General features: G+C 48.0%; 2 protein-coding genes across 10 annotated transcripts in view; one reads left to right on the top strand and one right to left on the bottom strand.

Moving 5' to 3' along the window:
- Nucleotides 1-19,540, bottom strand: part of HCFC2 (host cell factor C2) — a 111,957-nt gene extending 92,417 nt beyond the window's left edge. For all 4 annotated transcript variants that reach the window (XR_013215807.1, XR_013215808.1, XM_077265649.1 and 1 more), the window contains exons 1-2: nucleotides 19,300-19,540; nucleotides 7,375-7,523 (exon numbers count right to left, since the gene is read on the bottom strand). Coding sequence is in view for 2 of the 4 variants with exons in the window: in XM_077265649.1 (XP_077121764.1) it covers nucleotides 7,375-7,523; nucleotides 19,300-19,465 (315 nt within the window). In the remaining 2 variants the exon portion in view is untranslated. The remainder of the gene's footprint in view (nucleotides 1-7,374; nucleotides 7,524-19,299) is intronic.
- GLT8D2 (glycosyltransferase 8 domain containing 2) overlaps nucleotides 19,531-21,569 on the top strand; it is a 63,521-nt gene continuing 61,482 nt past the window's right edge. For 2 of the 6 annotated variants that reach the window (XM_077265654.1, XM_077265653.1), the window contains exon 1: nucleotides 19,550-19,691. The gene's annotated coding sequence lies outside the window, so the exon portion shown is untranslated. Of the gene's footprint in view, nucleotides 19,692-21,569 lie in introns of all 6 variants that reach the window. The other 4 variants (XM_077265655.1, XM_077265652.1, XM_077265651.1 and 1 more) reach the window with 3 other exon arrangements.

The raw sequence follows: 21,569 nt of genomic DNA, 5'->3' as shown, positions 1-21,569 counted from the left end.
ATCATATTGACACCACAGGCGTGTCACAGAATTTTATATCATTGTGCAGTGAAGAAAAATAACTACATTTTTACCACCAAAATTTAGTTTTTAGCCCCAGATTTTACATTTCCACACAAGTAGTGGGTAAACTCAGCACCATAATTTGTCCCATAAATTCTACTGAACCTGGCAATACTCCATATGTGGATGTACAGATGGAGAAACTCGGGAGGGAACGGAGCGCTATTTGCCTCCGGGAGCACAGACGGTCCCTAATTGATAGAAGAAGCAGAATCAGCCCTCAAGTGACCTCATTTTGAAAACTATACCCCTTGGGGAGTTTATGCACAGGTGTAGTGAGGCTTCCATGGGTATTTTCCAAAAACAAGCAGCAATGAAGGTTGCAATCTGCCGTTGCAGTCGCCAGTACGTTATGCCCAGCTCATGCTTCTGGAGGCATGCACCTGTAAGTAAGGGAGGAGGGTGAGGAGCCATTTAGCTTTTCCAGAGCCTTTGTTCTACCAGTAAAGTGGACAGATGATGGACCTGAGTGGGGACTTGCTTTTTTTATGGATTTAGTTGAAGCTTTTATTGGGAACATTTTACATAACATTTGGGATCACATTTATCCGGCACTCTACGCCGACCACATACTTTGGGGTTTCCATCTAAATCTCTGAGTGATGTGATTAAGATGAAACCCCCGAGGGATCCATTCACTATAATGAGGCAGCAGAGTTACTCTGGACTCCGTCTGGCCTCTGTTCAGTGGTGTCCTTTTCAGAAGTGCACAAAACTGTGGCCGATGGCACTTTTATGCAATCTTAAAAAGACAGACACTGCCGGATCACAGATCAGACGGCGTCCACAGTTCCTCTATCTGCCTCATTATAGGGAAACGTCTGTTGAGGATTCCATCTAAATAACGCATTTCAGAGATTAAGGCTATGTGCACACGTTGCGGATTTTGCTGCGGATCTGCTGCTGTTTTCCATGCGTTGTACAGTACCATGTAAACGTATGTAAAACAAAATCCGCAGTGCACATGCTGCAGAAAAAGCTGTGAGGAAACGCAGCTGTGTTTTTTCATTTCATTTCAATTCTTTGTTCAGATTCCACAGCGGTTTACACCTGCTCCTCAATAGGAATCCGCAGGTGGAATCTGCACAAAAACCGCGGTAAATCCGCGGGTAATCCACAGTGAGGTTGAACAACAGCAGGTGAAGAATTTGGTTTTATTTATTACACTGTTCCTCATGCAGTATAAGTGATTAGACGACTTTATTCTTTTGGGTCTGTGCGATTACAGCGATACCAGATTTATATCAGGTTTTTATGTTTGGCTGCTGTCACACACTAAAAGACGCTATTTATTGCAAAAAATAGGGTTTTGCATAACTACATTTTGAGAGCTATAATTATTCCAAATTTTGTCACACAGAGTCATGTGAGGGCTTGTTTTTTTGAGGGACGAGTTGATGTTTTATTGGTACCATTTTCTGGCAGATTACCATATCTTTCTGACCATAAGACGCACTTTTTTCCTCCAAATTTGGGAGGAAAGTGTGTGCGCGTCTTATGGTAGGGATGTAACGTGGGGAGGGGGCAGCAGCGAGTGGGATCACACTGGGAGGCAGAAAAATGTCCCTGCCCGGCTTTAGGAATCAGCCCTGGGGAAACCACATGGTCCCGATGATTAAAGTGCAGTGAATATTCATTAGCCGCTTCCCCACCCACCTGTCAGGGAAACCACATGGTCCCGATGATTAAAGTGCAGTGAATATTCATTAGCGGCTTCCCCACCCACCTGTCAGCACTGAGCGGGAAGCAGCAAATGAATACTCCTTCACTTACCCAGCAGACCCACATGGTTTCCCCAGCGCTGGATTCCTGCAGCAGCTGGGGAGATCTGTGTGTCTGGTGGAGGAGGCAGCAGGGGCCAAGATCGCTGCATACCTGCCTGCCGGTGCTGTGCTGGGTGCGGAGTGCTCCAGCACAAGGACCTGTGTGATGTCATGAAGTGGACGGGCTGGAGCATCACATGGCAGTACAGAGCCCTCCCTCTTCTTGATGTGATCACAGGTCCTTCAGACACCACACTACAATCTGCAAGCTTACTCATGTGTGTGGAGAGGCAACAAGAGAGATGATTCTGTGGTGTCATGGGATGGGATGCTCCAGCATTTTACTTCACCACAGCCTGGCTGGCTGGCAGCCACAATAAAAAGGTTAGTCTTTACAACACACAATAAAGCACTCTGCCACTCCAGTGGTGAACTATAACTCCCAGCATGTCATAGGATCTGCAGGACATGCTGGGAGTTATAGTTCTCCCATGGGTTCTTAAAGCAGCACTCCAGTGTTATTTTGCAGTGCTGGAGTGGTGCTTTAAATAGAAGCCCTGTGCCCCCATTCTTATACTCACCCTCCAGCATCTTCATACAGTACTTTACAGACACCACACTGGTCCCGCAGCACCATCTTCTACCCGTAGCTTCCAACATAATAATATATTATATATAATAGTAACACCACATATAATAGTATGTTATTAAATATTTTACCACCATTTTTGCTTCAAATATTTTTTCCTGTTTTCCACCTCTGAAACCTGGGTGCGTCTTATAGTCCGAATGGTGGCTTGTTTTTTTGCAGGGCAAGACTACATTTTCAGCTGTACTATTTTTATTTATATCCGTCTTTTTGATCGCGTTTTATTCCACTTTTTGGTTGGCGGTATGATTATAAAGCATTACAGAATGCTGTAGATAAGCCCCTGAGTCTGGTGGGCTTAGCTCACCTTCGATTTTGGGGGTGATAGGTTCCCTTTAAACTCTGAAAAACATCTAAAATTAGTATTGCTCAAGACAAGATGAACTGCCACCTCAGAGAAGTATCATGCTACAGCTCTAACTCCATGGAGGAGCATGGAGCATTCAGTACAGTAAGCTAAAAGCATCCATGGGCAGATGAAGCTGCAATATTATTGCGTTGCATGATTCACAGCTACACAGCTCAGTACTATGGTGTTATGTCTACTTCTGCTACGTGATGAGTCTGCTTTCTGTGTGCTGTGTATGGGAATCAGATAGTCTCCTCTCAATTTTCAGTTGTCCTTGACCTAAAGTCTCAAAAAGAAAACCCACAAGCTGTCCTTTATTCAAAGGGTAGCAGGATGACTTCTTAATCGTTGGGGGTCCCTACAATCTCCACGATTCCCCCGAAAAAGGGTTACGTAGCACAGTCAAAGCAGTTGGAACCCCACTGATCAGCAAGTTATCCCCTATCCTATGGATGATTTTTATTTTTTTTAAAGGCTGCAGAAAAAGGCTGTTGAAAATGCATGATAAAAGGCATATAATTACCAGACATTGTGTTATTCCTTATGTCCGCTTACACATGATGGCTTAGGCTTCTTTTACACTTACCATGTTTTTTGCGGCCCGTTATAGCGGGCCTTTTTGCCGCAATTTTCACGGTTTCCCGCAATAACGGACCGTTTTTCGGGTTTCCAATACTATGGCAAAAGTATTGGGAAAAAAACAGAAAAAACGTCTGCAAGACCGGAAGTCACGGTGCACCGCAAAAACAACCTTCCATTGTTTTTGCGGCCCCATTGATTTACAATGGGGGCCGTGTCCGTAAGCTGTGAAAAATATCGAGCATCGTGGAATTATTGCGGCCCCAGAGAAATCTATTGGGGCCGCAAAAACGGGACACAAACCACGGTTAGGCTAGGGTCACATTGCGTTAGGGCAATCCGTTTAGCGCTAAGCGCTAGCGGATTGCGCTAACGCAATGTCTTTTTCGGGGTCGCGTTAAACGTCCCCGCTAGCGCAGATCCCCGATCTGCGAGAGCGGGGAACGGACCTCGGGCGCACCGCGGACGCTGCAAGCAGCGTCCGAGGCGCGCTACAAAAGACCGGCACATCGCTAGCGCGTGCAGAAAATGGCACACGCTAGCAATGCGCTTTAAACATTGCGGGCAATGGGAGCGCTAACGGACGCGTTGCACGGCGTTAATTTCCCCGTGCAACGCTGTCCGTTAGCGCTCAGCCATGAACGCAATGTGACCCTAGCCTAAGTGTAAAAGAAGCCTTATTCTGAAAAGTTACCTGAAACATTAGATGTGCATTACTGCCTGACCCTAAACTAACAGTCTCATAAGCAAATATGAAGGTGTGGGAATGTACACTTGCTACATAAAACTGGCATTAACTTGTATAAGAAATCAAATCAAACTAACCTTTGTAGTCTTACCTACAGGTTAAGTAAACTGACAAAAGCATGAGAGTAGAAGTAGGTCAACACAACCACGAAGATCAATTGTTGCCATCTGATGTCTCAACTGTAACGTCATCATAATGACTTCTCCGGCATTGCCAGAAAACAAGTTATAGGAGAGAGCAGGAATCAACGGGGAATACAAATCTAGACAGTGAGCAAAAACTGACTGCTTTTTATATTTTGGAGTTGTAGAAGGTTATTATAGGTGGAAAAGTCCTTTAACCCCTTTACCCAGATGGTGGTTTGTACCTTAATGACCAGGCCAATTTGTACAATTCTGACCACTGTCCCTTTACGAGGTAATAACTCTGGAACGCTTCAACGGATCCAGGCGATTCTGAGACTTTTGTGACATATTGCACTTCATGATAGTGGTAAAATTTCCTTGATATGACTTGTGTTTGGGGAAAATTTGGTGAAATTTTGCAATTTTCCCCACTTTGAATTTTCATGCCCTCAAGTCACAGAGAGGTGTCAGAAAAAAATACTTAATAAGTAACATTTCCCACATGTCTACTTTATATCAGCACAATTTTCGAACCAAAAGTTGTTTTTTTTTTGAGGAGTTATAAGCGTTAAAAGTTGACCAGCAATTTCTCATTTTTACAACATTTTTTATTTTATTTTTTAAAGGGACACCACATCACATTTGAAGTCACTTTGTGGGGTCTATATGACAGTACCCAGAAGTGACACCACTCTAAAAACTGCACTGCTCAAGGTGCTCAAAACCACATTCAAGAAGTTTATGAACCCTTAAAGTGCGTCACAGGAATTTCTGGAATGTGGGGGGGAAAAAAAACAACATTTAACTTTTTTTCCAAAAAATGTTACTTCAGATCCAACATTTTTTATTTTGACAAGGGTAACAGGAAAAAATGGACCCCAAAAGTTGTTGTGCAATTTCTTCTGAGTAAGCAGATTACCCCACATGAGGGAGAAAACTACTATTTGGGCTCACGACAGGACTCGGAAGGGAAGGTGCGTCATTTAGCTTTTTGAATTAAATGAGGTATTGGTTAATATTTTGGCCAAAATAGATACGCTCGCAACCCAATGTCAAGGGTCCTCATTACTTGCGAGTCCTACCACTAGACACTGTGCATCACACTTACCTGTGTGACTGGCATCCTATGTTATGTTAGCTTTTTTTTTTTATATTAGTGGTAGGACTCGCAAGTAATGGGGACCCTTGACGTTGGCTTATAGCTTATCTATTTTGGCCAAAATATTAACCAATACCTCATTTAATGTATTTATCATATGCATTCATTTTTTGCACTTTTTATCATATATTTTTACAGGATGTGGCCAGGCCTCTTCTTGTTGGCTTGGTCTATTGGGGCGTCTGTCCCTGTGTGTGGCATATGATAGTGCTGGGCAGCCCGCCTGTTAATACAAGGCTGTCATTAACAGGTTGCAAACCAGACACTTTGCATCACACTTACCTGTGTGACTGACAACCTACGCAAGCCATATCTATGTGCATTTTTTCTACTAGGCAGCCAACCCCTGCAATGTGTGGCTGGTGTGGGGGTGGCTGTTTTTATCAGTAGTTTGCACCTGTGCTGCCCCTTGCCTTTATTAGTGGAGGCCTGCTGCATCCTGCTAGATGTGCATCTGTCATCAGACAGGGTTTTGGGAAGGCTGTATCTTATGGTATGTCTCATTTGCTAGTCCCCTTAGGGGATTTGAACCTGGGATCATTCAATCGCTTATACTATAGACGGCATTACCATAGGATTGCAGTATATAATCTAAATTTTAGCCAACTCTGTAGCTGAGCATATGCAAAACATTGGACAGCACTCTGTTGTCATCAGCGTGCAGGACAATTTACTCGGACTCAGACGATGGATGGAGAAATTCATGTCTCCATCTTCTCCTCTCATGTGATCTGAGTCGCTCATGCCAGAGAATCGGATCACAGTTTGATGACACTCGGATTAAACTCGACCAGAGTGTGAGCGGAGTGTCATTAGCATAATCGGCCAGATTCTCTCGCCTGAGAAAATTGTCATGTGAGAGAGCCCCATATGTCAACTTCAGAGGAGGACCAAGTTGGTGGTGATGGGGCCCCTCTGCAGGCCACCAGATGCTTCAATAGCCAGGGCCCCACAGAGAGCTGGTAAGCACGCGCAGCAGCACACGTTCCATTTAAATGTCACAGACAGAAGTTGAAAGCGGCGTTTGACGAGTTAACGGCAGACCTTAGAGAGAGATGCTGGCTATATAATATGGCCAGTATCTGTCATGTGTGGAGAGAGCTCAGCTCCTGAGTCCACTCCACACACGATCACATACATGTAATTACATTAAAGGGTCAGCCACTTTCTCTTGTTGCTGCAGCTTTCCTCACAAAATGACTAGCCTCCTGTCTGTCCAGAAGCTGCCTGCTAATGGAAGAAAATGTGACCAGACCAGTCTGCCAGCCTCCTCCAACAGAAAAGCAGCTTTCCCCTGTGAGGCGTTTTACAACTGATGGAGGCTGCAGGACAGGTCTGATCACGTGACCCTTCACCAGCAGCCATTTTATGGACAGTTTATGAGGAAAGCTACACTAACAAGAGAAAGTGACCACGTCTTCAAACAAGCACTGAAACTTTTCAGGGAAACGGAAGTGGCTGTTTAAATGGCAGATAAAAGGCCACAACGGTTCAGAACTGAAGCAGTTTTTCGTAGCCTGTACACAGTTTTTTTTTTGTTTTTTTAGGAGGTTTACTAGTAGAAATTGCTACTGGACATGCTCCTTCTTTGGGGAGTTTTTGGAGAAGTCTTTCATTTCCTGAAATGGTTTTGAAGACTTTTTGAAAGTTTTTCTCCACATCCCTTTCATTGGACAGTGCATAGGATCTGCTGAAAACTATCAGGATCCTCTTCAAAGTGGCAAGCACCTGAATTCTTACCATCAGGAGTTTGTCAGATTTTGGACTGCAGATTCTTTTTTTCTTGGCAAGGTCAGGTTCCTCTGGCTTCGGCTCGGTCAGAGTACACAGGAGAGCTCGGCAGAGTGAGTAAGTGCTCCCGAGTATAGCATCTATTTTGCATGAGGCCCCTTATCTATAAATTGCATGAGAAACCTCAAGCGAGGGAGCTATATCATACCTGCAACTCATACAAGTCATTGCTGTATCTTCCATATTCCACCATTCCTCCAAAAACCAGAACCCTCGTCCCATCACATACAAACCCATGAGCAGCACAACCCGGCGGTATATCACCTCGCACAGCTGGGAGGAACCATTGATTTGTTGCTGTAAGAAAGCAAAAAAATAAAAACATTGATTAAGACTATGACAACCAAAGTCCTCCCTTATAACAAGATGTAAACACGGCGAATGTAGAAATGCTTGTACATCCTAGGCTCGGCTCACGCAAAAATTCTGACTTTCCCATTGTAGAAAAACAGAACTTGTGCAGGAAACATACCCATCACATGATGGAGACAAGCAGTGTCAGACGCACTCCACTGACTGCAGCGGGGTCTCTGTTGGGGTGTCTGAAATTTTACTGTTAATCTTTATTATTGCTGTCAAATTAAACAATAATTAGGCAAAAAAAAAAAAAGAAAACAAGTGCCCTTACATAAACAACACATACAAAAGATACCCCCTGAGGAAGGAAGTTCTTACTTCCGAAACGCGCGTTGGGGAGAGCGGGCGAGTGAGCGTGTGTGTCCCTGCGCCACCAGGTATGTGATTGGAGACGTTGCCACTGTGTACTTTTGGCTCTTCTACTAATGTTTGTAACTTAGTGTTGTCTCCCAAGGCGGTCACATGCTTCCTTACCGCTGCCTTTGGTATAATCTGTCACTTTTAGCCATGTTTCTGCCATCTATCTTTTGTAACTATCAATAAACATTTTTTGCAATATATTTTAGTCTTTGGACTTTATTACACTGATTAGTGTTGTGGTGTTTTTCCAGTAGGATTTCAGTGTGTCTGCATACGTCCTGTGATTTGCTATGGGGTATATATATATATATATATATATATATATATATATATATATATATATATATATATATATATATATATATATATTTATGGTACTATACGCTAATATGTCGTATCTCCCTGGCTATATGTGTTTTTCTATTTATTACATACAAAAGATAGAATATTGACACAGAAGATACTGAGAAGTTACTTAACATATTAGTGCTAGGTATTATAAAATGATATTCTACATCGAGGTCATTAAAACCATATTTGTGTGTTTAAGAAGGCGCAATATTACTCAAAAGTATACAAGAATTGTTCAAGATGGGTGAAAAAAACAGAAGGGAAAAGTGGCAGAAAAAATTTAAAGAAAGTGTCCAAATATCAAGATACACCTTAAACATGACCTTCTAATATGGAGCAGAGTCCAACTAGTCGCCATTTAGGAGGTACAACTGAAAGGGCAGATGTTGGGAAATGGAGGTTTTCTTTTTGCAGAAGAAATAGAGCCTGGAAAATAGACAATTTGGCTACTTGAACAGTTTTAGGAAGCCAAAATATACAGAATAAAATTGTAAAGCGCTTGTAAAAGCAGTTTGTTCCTAAAAATCCTCTCAGTTCCAAAAACGAGAGGATTTTTAATTTTATAGGGCATTGCTTGCTGCCTAAATTATCAGCCACCGCTGCGGTCTACCAGCTGTGGCCGAACACGCCCAGTACTTAACATTTCAGTGTCTCTGCTGGATTGTAGGCTGTATGGTCGCATTATGCAACCATGCAGCCTGCCATCTAGATGTAGCAGAGCTAGACCAGTCATGGGACAAATGGATCATCATCATCTCTGCAGAAAGGTGAGGAATATTGTTGTTTGTTTTTTAAACTCTTTTGCAGATGACAATGGCATCGGTGGAATGGGCGAGGTCATAAGGATGGTAAAATTAAGATGTATTAACCCATTTGAGACGTTGCCCTTTTTCGTTTTTGCGTTTGTTTTTCGCTCCTTTTTTCCTAGAGACATAACTTTTTTACTTTTCCGTCAATATGGCCATGGGAGGGCTTGTTTTCTGCACGACAAGTTGTACTTTTGAACGACACCATCGGTTTTACCGTTTTGTGTACTCAAAAATGGGAAAAAAATTCCAAGTGCAGTGAAATTGCAAAAAACTGCAATTCCACAACGTTTTTATTTTGTTTTTGTTTTTTTAAACATTTTCACCATGTTCACCAAATGCTAAAACTGACCTTTTATTATGATTCCGGGTCATTACGCGTTCATAGACACCAAACATGTATAGGATCTTTTTTTAGTTTAAGTGGTGAAAGAAAAATCCAAAATTTGAAGAAAAAAAAATAAATAAATTGCGCCATTTTCTGAGACCCGTAGCGTCTCCATTTTTCGTGATCTGGGGTCGGGTGTGGGCTTATTTTTTGCGTGCCAAGTAGTGATGAGCGAGTATACTCGTTGCTCGGGTTTTCCCGAGCATGCTCGGGTGGTCTCCGAGTATTTGTAACTGCTCAGAGATTTAGTTTTCATCGCGGCAGCTGGATGATTTGCGGCTACTAGCCTGCTTGATTACATGTGGGGATTCCCTAGCAACCAGGCAACCCCCACATATACTTAGCCTGGCTGGTAGATTTAAATCATTCAGCTGAGGTGATGAAAACTAAATCTCGGAGCAGTCATAAATACTCGGAGATCACCAGAGCATGCTCCGGAAAACTCAAGCAACGAGTACACTTGCTCATCACTAGTGCCGAGCTGACGTTTTTATTGATATCATTTTGGTGCAGATACATTCTTTTGTTCGCCCGTTATTGCAATGTTGCAGCAACCAAAAAAAAACAAACCCGTAATTCTGGCATTTTTACTTTTTTTCTCACTATGCCGTTTAGCAATCAGGTAATTTTTTTTTATTCACAGATTGGACCGATTCTGAAAGTGGCAATACCAAATTTCTGTATGTTTGATTTTTTTTTTTATTGTTTTATTTTGAATGGTGCGAAAGGGGCGTGATTTAAACTTTTATACTTTTATTTTTTTAATAACTTTAATTTTTTTTTTTTTCCCACTTTCGGCATGCTTCAATAGTCTCCATGGGAGACTAGGAGCTGCTATAACCCGATGATCAGATCACCTGTATGTAGCAGAATACCTCACTTGCTATGAGCACCAACCACCGGGCGGCGCTCACGGCAAGCCAGCACTGTTAACCATAGAGGTCTCCAGGAGACCTCTGATTGTCATGCCAGCCCATCGGCAACCTGTGATCACTTGACAGGGTCACCGATGGGCAGATAACTATTCCACCTGCGGCTGTTCCGGACACATGTCCTCTGTTCAACACCTGGCTTGATGTCACCTGACAATACAAAGGTGAGATAAAACGTCCCCCCAGCCATCACCCCACTTGCCACCACTACAGGGCAAGCGGGAAGAGCGAGGCTAAGGCCAGATCACACTTGTGAGTTTAATTCGAGAAACTCGCACGAGTCTCTCGCATCAATCCCCGGCACTGCCGCCAGCACTCGGCCTGGAACTTTCAGCTGCATAGAAATACATGCAGCCGCACACTCTGGTCTCGAGTGCTGGGTATTGATGCGAGATCCTTGCATTGCACTCGCAAGTGTGACACTGGCCTAAGTGCCAGTATTGGCATATCTTAGATATGCGCCTTTTCAGGGGCGGCTGAGGGATGAGGTTTCTAGCCGAGGGGGGGGGGGGTCAATATCCATGGCCCCTTCCTGGGTTATTAATATCAGCCCGCAGCTGACTGCATAACCTTTGCTGGTTAGGGTACCCCATTTTAACAGCCAGTAAAGGCTAAGTATACAGCTGTGAGCTGATATTAATAGAAGGGGAAGCTCCAAGGTTATTATCCTGTTTCCAGGCTATAAACATCTGCCCCCAGCCGTCGTCTTTCCCTCTGCTGGTTAAGAAAATTATGCGGGAGCCCACACCATTTTTGTTAAACACATGTACAGAAAGCTGAACACACTACACGAAGTGAATATTTCAATGACATCTGTATATCTACCTATTCTATATGTATTCACTGTATGTAATCCATCTCATCTATCCTGTCGGCTCCTGATGTGATTTTACTCTACGTGGCTACTGAATTGCCGCGGCTATCTATCGGTGATAGAGAATAAAAAAAATATATAATATATATATATATATATATATATATATATATATATATATATATATATATATATATATATATGCCACTGACATTCTTTATATGTAATTTATGTGTATATATCTATTCTAACCTGTCACAATGTGATTTTACTGTACGTGCTTATGAGTTACCGGCTTTTCAGAAGACATCTGTGCGTAAAAATCGGACAACACTCGCATGGTCCGAATGATGTGATTTTTTTTCTCGCACCCATAGGCTTGCATTGGCGAGTCTCGCATGATATACGTATACAATAGCAGCATGCTGCGATTTTACACACGATGAATACGCCTGAGAAAAAATACACGGTGATGTGAGCTGCCCAATAGATTAACAGTGGGCTAAGTGATATTTTATCGCATAGTACTCGTCCATATTCAATGGTAGTGTGATGACGGCCTAAGGGTAAAACACCTATGTAGGATCGTCATAGCGGCTCTCAGGGCTTGACGACGAGGAGCGTGGGCACCTTCACGTGCATTGCCTATTAGGGTGCCAGCCTCTGCAGATAGGCAATTTAGGGTCTTACAGAAAATTATATATATATATATATATATATATATATATATATATATATATATACACACACATTTTTTTCCTCACTTCGCACCTTTTAAATGTACACTCATTAAAGTATTCGTCTTTTAACAATCAGTGTTTCCTCACTTGTTAGAATGACTTTTCAACCCTTATATTCATTCCAATTTGGTTAGCTGGCTTTGAATTTCCAAAGCAGCACAGTGGTTAAAAGAAGCGAGATGACCATTCTTCAGGCGTTTTCTCACTTTAAAGACGCTCGATACAAGGCAATGGGATGTCTCAAAGACGACAGAAACGCATTAAAAATACGACCCAAACAAAAACGCAAGATGAGATGCTTCTGGAATTAAAATGAAAAAAAGTGTTTTTGTAGAGTCTGTGTCTTGGAAAAGTTGTCAGATTCGCCTGCCTAAAGAAAACGTTATGTACGTCCCCGATGGCATTTTCCCATGCACCACAGGAGGGATACTCATCTAGCGAGCCCTGGTGGACACTGTGCAGTGTTGGGAATAGCCTCGAGAGTGGCGACCATCTAATGGAGTAGTACAGGCTCGGAACGGACCCCATGGACGGTGAGAAAACTCTTATGTTAATTAAACAGCAATCCGGCATGCAGGGCCATTGCTGGGGTGAAACTGATCATTACCTGTGCAGGACCTGTGCCAGTGTGAACACAGCCTGTACAGCAAGTAATACTAGCCAGTGACAGCGTGACACCAAAGTGACGTCCTTTATACGGTGACACTATCTGGGCTCCAGTATTCCCATTGGAGTCACTTTGGTTCCATTCATTGCTGCTCCCCATAGAGATGAACGGAGCATCCTCACCAGAGCTACAAGAATAGCCCCCTACTAATAACATGCCACAGGCACCGAGAACATTGGCACCAACCCCTCACAGGCTCCTAGGAAGTGACCTGTACATAATATCCACCCAGCTGCATGTGCCCACCATCCCCGGTCACCAGCGCCATATACACCGGACCACCCAGCTGCATGTGCCCACCATCCCCGGTCACCATATACACCGGACCACCCAGCTGCATGTGCCCACCATCCCCGGTCACCATATACACAGGACCACCCAGCTGCATGTGCCCACCATCCCCGGTCACCATATACACAGGACCACCCAGCTGCATGTGCCCACCATCCTCGGTCACCATATACACAGGACCACCCAGCTGCATGTGCCCACCATCCTCGGTCACCATATACACAGGACCACCCAGCTGCATGTGCCCACCATCCTCGGTCACCATATACACAGGACCACCCAGCTGCATGTGCCCACCATCCCCGGTCACCATATACACAGGACCACCCAGCTGCATGTGCCCACCATCCCCGGTCACCAGCGCCATATACACAGGACCACCCAGCTGCATGTGCCCACCATCCCCGGTCACCATATACACAGGACCACCCAGCTGCATGTGCCCACCATCCCCGGTCACCATATACACAGGACCACCCAGCTGCATGTGCCCACCATCCCCGGTCACCATATACACAGGACCACCCAGCTGCATGTGCCCACCATCCCCGGTCACCATATACACAGGACCACCCAGCTGCATGTGCCCACCATCCCCGGTCACCAGCGCCATATACACAGGACCACCCAGCTGCATGTGCCCACCATCCCCGGTCACCATATACACAGGACCACCCAGCTGCATGTGCCCACCATCCTCGGTCACCATATACACAGGACCACCCAGCTGCATGTGCCCACCATCCTCGGTCACCATATACACGTGCCCACCATCCCCGGTCACCATATACACAGGACCACCCAGCTGCATGTGCCCACCATCCCCGGTCACCAGCGCCATATACACAGGACCACCCAGCTGCGTGTGCCCACCATCCCCGGTCACCAGCGCCATATACACAGGACCACCCAGCTGCGTGTGCCCACCATCCCCGGTCACCATCTACACAGGACCACCCAGCTGTATGTGCCCACCATCCCCGGTCACCATATACACAGGACCACCCAGCTGCATGTGCCCACCATCCCCGGTCACCATATACACAGGACCACCCAGCTGCATGTGCCCACCATCCCCGGTCACCAGCGCCATATACACAGGACCACCCAGCTGCATGTGCCCACCATCCCCGGTCACCATATACACAGGACCACCCAGCTGCATGTGCCCACCATCCCCGGTCACCAGCGCCATATACACAGGACCACCCAGCTGCATGTGCCCACCATCCCCGGTCACCATATACACAGGACCACCCAGCTGCATGTGCCCACCATCCCCGGTCACCATATACACAGGACCACCCAGCTGCATGTGCCCACCATCCCCGGTCACCATATACACAGGACCACCCAGCTGCATGTGCCCACCATCCCCGGTCACCAGCGCCATATACACAGGACCACCCAGCTGCATGTGCCCACCATCCCCGGTCACCATATACACAGGACCACCCAGCTGCATGTGCCCACCATCCTCGGTCACCATATACACAGGACCACCCAGCTGCATGTGCCCACCATCCTCGGTCACCATATACACGTGCCCACCATCCCCGGTCACCATATACACAGGACCACCCAGCTGCATGTGCCCACCATCCCCGGTCACCAGCGCCATATACACAGGACCACCCAGCTGCGTGTGCCCACCATCCCCGGTCACCAGCGCCATATACACAGGACCACCCAGCTGCGTGTGCCCACCATCCCCGGTCACCATCTACACAGGACCACCCAGCTGTATGTGCCCACCATCCCCGGTCACCATATACACAGGACCACCCAGCTGCATGTGCCCACCATCCCCGGTCACCATATACACAGGACCACCCAGCTGCATGTGCCCACCATCCCCGGTCACCAGCGCCATATACACAGGACCACCCAGCTGCATGTGCCCACCATCCCCGGTCACCATATACACAGGACCACCCAGCTGCATGTGCCCACCATCCCCGGTCACCAGCGCCATATACAGGTCCTTCTCAAAAAATTAGCATATAGTGTTAAATTTCATTATTTACCATAATGTAATGATTACAATTAAACTTTCATATATTATAGATTCATTATCCACCAACTGAAATTTGTCAGGTCTTTTATTGTTTTAATACTGATGATTTTGGCATACAACTCCTGATAACCCAAAAAACCTGTCTCAATAAATTAGCATATTTCACCCGTCCAATCAAATAAAAGTATTTTTTAATAACAAACAAAAAAACAATCAAATAATAATGTTCAGTTATGCACTCAATACTTGGTCGGGAATCCTTTGGCAGAAATGACTGCTTCAATGCGGCGTGGCATGGAGGCAATCAGCCTGTGACACTGCTGAGATGTTATGGAGGCCCAGGATGCTTCAATAGCGGCCTTAAGCTCATCCAGAGTGTTGGGTCTTGCGTCTCTCAACTTTCTCTTCACAATATCCCACAGATTCTCTATGGGGTTCAGGTCAGGAGAGTTGGCAGGCCAATTGAGCACAGTAATACCATGGTCAGTAAACCATTTACCAGTGGTTTTGGCACTGTGAGCAGGTGCCAGGTCGTGCTGAAAAATGAAATCTTCATCTCCATAAAGCATTTCAGCCGATGGAAGCATGAAGTGCTCCAAAATCTCCTGATAGCTAGCTGCATTGACCCTGCCCTTGATGAAACACAGTGGACCAACACCAGCAGATGACATGGCACCCCACACCATCACTGACTGTGGGTACTTGACACTGGACTTCAGGCATTTTGGCATTTCCTTCTCCCCAGTCTTCCTCCAGACTCTGGCACCTTGATTTCCGAATGACATGCAAAATTTGCTTTCATCAGAAAAAAGTACTTGGGACCACTTAGCAACAGTCCAGTGCTGCTTCTCTGTAGCCCAGGTCAGGCGCTTCTGCCGCTGTTTATGGTTCAAAAGTGGCTTTACCTGGGGAATGCGGCACCTGTAGCCCATTTCCTGCACACCAGACTCAGTCCACTGCTTCCTCAGGTTCCCCAAGGTCTGGAATCGGTCCTTCTCCACAATCTTCCTCAGGGTCCGGTCACCTCTTCCCGTTGTACAGCGTTTTCTGCCACATTGTTTCCTTCCAACAGACTTACCATTGAGGTGCCTTGATACAGCACTCTGGGAACAGCCTATTTGTTGAGAAATTTCTTTCTGGGTCTTACCCTCTTGCTTGAGGGTGTCAATGATGGCCTTCTTGACATCTGTCAGGTCGCTAGTCTTACCCATGATGGGGGTTTTGAGTAATGAACCAGGCAGGGAGTTTTTAAAAGCCTCAGGTATCTTTTGCATGTGTTTAGAGTTAATTAGTTGATTCAGAAGATTAGGGTAATAGGTCGTTTAGAGAACCTTTTCTTGATATGCTAATTTATTGAGACAAGTTTTTTGGGTTATCAGGAGTTGTATGCCAAAATCATCAGTATTAAAACAATAAAAGACCTGACAAATTTCAGTTGGTGGATAATGAATCTATAATATATGAAAGTTTAATTGTAATCATTACATTATGGTAAATAATGAAATTTAACACTATATGCTAATTTTTTGAGAAGGACCTGTACACAGGACCACCCATCTGCATGTGCCCACCATCCCCGGTCACCATATACACAGGACCACCCAGCTGCGTGTGCCCACCATCCCCGGTCACCATATACACAGGACCACCCAGCTGCATGTGCCCACCATCCCCGGTCACCATATACACAGGACCACCCAGCTGCATGTGCCCACCATCCTCGGTCACCATATACACAGGACCACCCAGCTGCGTGTGCCCACCATCCCCTCACCATATACACCGGACCACCCAGCTGCATGTGCCCACCATCCCCGGTCACCATATACACAGGCCCACCCAGCTGTATGTGCCCACCATCCTCGGTCACCATATACACAGGACCACCCAGCTGCGTGTGCCCACCATCCCCTCACCATATACACCGGACCACCCAGCTGCATGTGCCCACCATCCCCGGTCACCATATACACCGGACCACCCAGCTGCATGTGCCCACCATCCCCGGTCACCATATACACAGGACCACCCAGCTGCATGTGCCCACCATCCCCGGTCACCATATACACAGGACCACCCAGCTGCATGTGCCCACCATCCCCGGTCACCATATACACAGGACCACCCAGCTGCGTGTGCCCACCATCCCCGGTCACCATATACACTGGACCACCCAGCTGCATGTGCCCACCATCCCCGGTCACCATATACACAGGACCACCCAGCTGCATGTGCCCACCATCCCCGGTCACCATATACACAGGACCACCCAGCTGCATGTGCCCACCATCCCCGGTCACCATATACACAGGACCACCCAGCTGCATGTGCCCACCATCCCCGGTCACCATATACACAGGACCACCCAGCTGCATGTGCCCACCATCCCCGGTCACCATATACACAGGACCACCCAGCTGCGTGTGCCCACCATCCCCGGTCACCATATACACCGGACCACCCAGCTGCATGTGCCCACCATCCCCGGTCACCATATACACCGGACCACCCAGCTGCATGTGCCCACCATCCCCGGTCACCATATACACAGGACCACCCAGCTGCGTGTGCCCACCATCCCCGGTCACCATATACACAGGACAACCCAGCTGCATGTGCCCACCATCCCCGGTCACCATATACACAGGACCACCCAGCTGCATGTGCCCACCATCCCCGGTCACCATATACACAGGACCACCCAGCTGCGTGTGCCCACCATCCCCGGTCACCATATACACCGGACCACCCAGCTGCATGTGCCCACCATCCCCGGTCACCATATACACAGGACCACCCAGCTGCGTGTGCCCACCATCCCCGGTCACCATATACACAGGACAACCCAGCTGCATGTGCCCACCATCCCCGGTCACCATATACACCGGACCACCCAGCTGCATGTGCCCACCATCCCCGGTCACCATATACACAGGACCACCCAGCTGCATGTGCCCACCATCCCCGGTCACCATATACACAGGACCACCCAGCTGCGTGTGCCCACCATCCCCGGTCACCATATACACAGGACAACCCAGCTGCATGTGCCCACCATCCCCGGTCACCATATACACAGGACCACCCAGCTGCATGTGCCCACCATCCCCGGTCACCATATACACAGGACCACCCAGCTGCGTGTGCCCACCATCCCCGGTCACCATATACACCGGACCACCCAGCTGCATGTGCCCACCATCCCCGGTCACCATATACACAGGACCACCCAGCTGCGTGTGCCCACCATCCCCGGTCACCATATACACAGGACAACCCAGCTGCATGTGCCCACCATCCCCGGTCACCATATACACAGGACCACCCAGCTGCATGTGCCCACCATCCCCGGTCACCATATACACAGGACCACCCAGCTGCGTGTGCCCACCATCCCCGGTCACCATATACACCGGACCACCCAGCTGCATGTGCCCACCATCCCCGGTCACCATATACACAGGACCACCCAGCTGCGTGTGCCCACCATCCCCGGTCACCATATACACCGGACCACCCAGCTGCATGTGCCCACCATCCCCGGTCACCATATACACAGGACCACCCAGCTGCGTGTGCCCACCATCCCCGGTCACCATATACACAGGACAACCCAGCTGCATGTGCCCACCATCCCCGGTCACCATATACACAGGACCACCCAGCTGCATGTGCCCACCATCCCCGGTCACCATATACACAGGACCACCCAGCTGCGTGTGCCCACCATCCCCGGTCACCATATACACCGGACCACCCAGCTGCATGTGCCCACCATCCCCGGTCACCATATACACAGGACCACCCAGCTGCATGTGCCCACCATCCCCGGTCACCAGCGCCATATACACCGGACCACCCAGCTGCATGTGCCCACCATCCCCGGTCACCATATACACAGGCCCACCCAGCTGTATGTGCCCACCATCCCCGGTCACCATATACACAGGACCACCCAGCTGCATGTGCCCACCATCCCCGGTCACCAGCGCCATATACACCGGACCACCCAGCTGCATGTGCCCACCATCCCCGGTCACCATATACACAGGCCCACCCAGCTGTATGTGCCCACCATCCCCGGTCACCATATACACAGGACCACCCAGCTGCATGTGCCCACCATCCCCGGTCACCATATACACCGGACCACCCAGCTGCGTGTGCCCACCATCCCCGGGGGCAGGTTATGCAGCACACATGATAAGCGCACAGTTGTCAGGCTCGGGGCATGGCTGCTGACCTGAGGACATGGTGGCATGCCATGCACAGGGCGGCACAGCCGGTGGTCCCCGGGCACTATGGGTCTGCACGACCTGCGCCCCCTGCTGCAGCCCCGCGGCCTCTCACCTGTGTTGTAGACGTGCAGCTCCTCCGCTATCCCCTCGTTCCCTCCCCCAAACAGGATCATGAGCTCCCGTATGACCACAGCGCGATGCCCGTGCCTGGCGCTCGGCACCGGACCGGTAAAGGAGGTCACGTGCCTCCAGTTCAGCTGGACGGGATCTGCCGCCATCAGCTCCCGGGCCGCCTCCTCTAATCCCCCATCCCACAATGCAGCGGGGCGGCGGGGTCACCAGCAGGGCGAGCGGCGGGGGAGGCGGGGACAGGCCTGTCGCTGAGCTGCGGAGGCGGCATGGTGGTGCAGGATGCCCAGGCTGCAGTGGCCCGGCGTGTGCCCTGAGGGCTGGCACTGACAGTGACGACAGACAGAGGGGCAGGCGCCATCCCTCCCTGCCCAGGTACTGTGGTGGCCAGTTGCTTGGCATTAGTTACACAGCCGCCATTTTTCTTTTAAAGGGGTTGTCTTATTAAATTATTATTATTATTTATTATTATAGCGCCATTTATTCCATGGCGCTTTACATGTGAGGAGGGGTATACATAATAAAAACAAGTACAATAATCTTAAACACTACAAGTCACAACTGGTACAGGAGGAGAGAGGACCCTGCCCGCGAGGGCTCACAATCTACAAGGGATGGGTGAGGATACAGTAGGCGAGGATAGAGCTGGTCATGCAGCGGTTTGGTTGATCGGTGGTTAATGTAGGTTGTAGGCTTGTCGGAAGAGGTAGGTCTTCAGGCTCTTTTTGAAGGTTTCGATGGTAGGTGAGAGTCTGATGTGTTGTGGTAGAGGGTTCCAGAGTAGGGGTGATACGCGGGAGAAATCTTGTATGCGATTGTGGGAAGAGGAGATAAGAGGGGAGTAGAGAAGGAGATCTTGTGAGGATCGCAGGGTGCGTGTAGGTACGTTCACATTAGTGTCGGGCGCCGCAGCGTCGCCGCATGCGTCATGCGCCCCTATATTTAACATGGGGGCGCATGGACATGCGTTGTGCTGCGTTTTGCGACGCATGCGTTTTTTTGGCCGCAAGCGTTGAGCGCAGAGAACGTAGCAAGTTGCATTTTTTTTGCGTCCAACTTTCGGCGAAAAAGGATGCATGCGTCGCAAAACGCAGCGTTTTAGCGTGCGTTTTGTTGCATTTTGTTTGCGTTGTGCGTTGCGTCGCCGACGCAGCGGCGCACAACGCAAATGTGAACGTAGCCTAAGTACCGGGAGACGAGGTCACAGATGTATGGAGGAGACAGGTTGTGGATGGCTTTGTACGTCACAGTTAGGATTTTGTACTGGAGTGTCTGGGTAATGGGGAGCCAGTGAAGGGATTGACAGAGGGGAGAAGCTGGGGAATAGCGGGGGGATAGGTGGATTAGTCTGGCAGCAGAGTTTAAAATAGATTGGAGGGGTGCGAGAGTGTTCAAGGGGAGGCCAACAGAGCAGGAGCTTACAGTAGTCAAGGCGGGAGATGATGAGGGCATGGACTAGGGTTTTTGCAGATTCTTGGTTTTGGAATGTACGGATCCATGAAATATTTTTGAGTTGAAGGCGGCAGGAAGTGGAAAGGGCTTGGATATGCATTTTGAAGGAGAGATCAGTGTCAAGGATTACCCTGAAGCAGCGAGCTTGTGGGACTGGGGAGAGTGGGCAGCCGTTTACTGTAATGGATAGGTTCGTTGGGGAGGTCGTGTGAGATGGGGGAAAGACAATGAATTCGGTTTTGTCCATGTTAAGTTTTAGAAGTCTAGCAGAGAAGAAGGATGAAATAGCGGATAGACATTGAGGGATTCTGGTTAGTAGGGTGGTGATATCTGGTCCAGAGATGTAGATCTGTGTGTCATCAGCATAGAGATGATGAAAACCGTGAGATTCTATGAGCTGTCCAAGGCCGAAGGTGTAAATGGAGAAGAGCAGGGGCCCTAGAACTGAACCTTGCGGGACTCCGACAGATAGGGGGCGATGTGGTGTGTGAATGGGAGACACTGAATGTTCGGTGAGTTAGGTATGACGGGATCCAGGATAGGGCCAAGTCTGTGATGCCAAGGGATGAGAGGGTCTTTAGTAATAGGGAATGGTCCACTGTGTCAAAGGCAGAGGACAGGTCCAGGAGGAGGAGGATAGAGTAGCGTCGCTTGCTCTTGGCGGTTAATAGGTCATTGGTGACCTTAGGGCAGTTTCAGTGGAGTAGTGTGACCGGAAGCCTGATTGTAAGCGGTCGAAGAGGGAGCAGGAAGATAGGTGGGAGGACAGTTCAAGATGGACGTGTTGTTCCAGTAGTTTTG

The sequence above is a fragment of the Ranitomeya variabilis genome, chromosome 5 (genome assembly GCF_051348905.1).
Source record: "Ranitomeya variabilis isolate aRanVar5 chromosome 5, aRanVar5.hap1, whole genome shotgun sequence".
NCBI classification, from domain to species: Eukaryota; Metazoa; Chordata; class Amphibia; order Anura; family Dendrobatidae; genus Ranitomeya; species Ranitomeya variabilis.
This window is presented reverse-complemented; position numbering and strand designations above follow the sequence as displayed.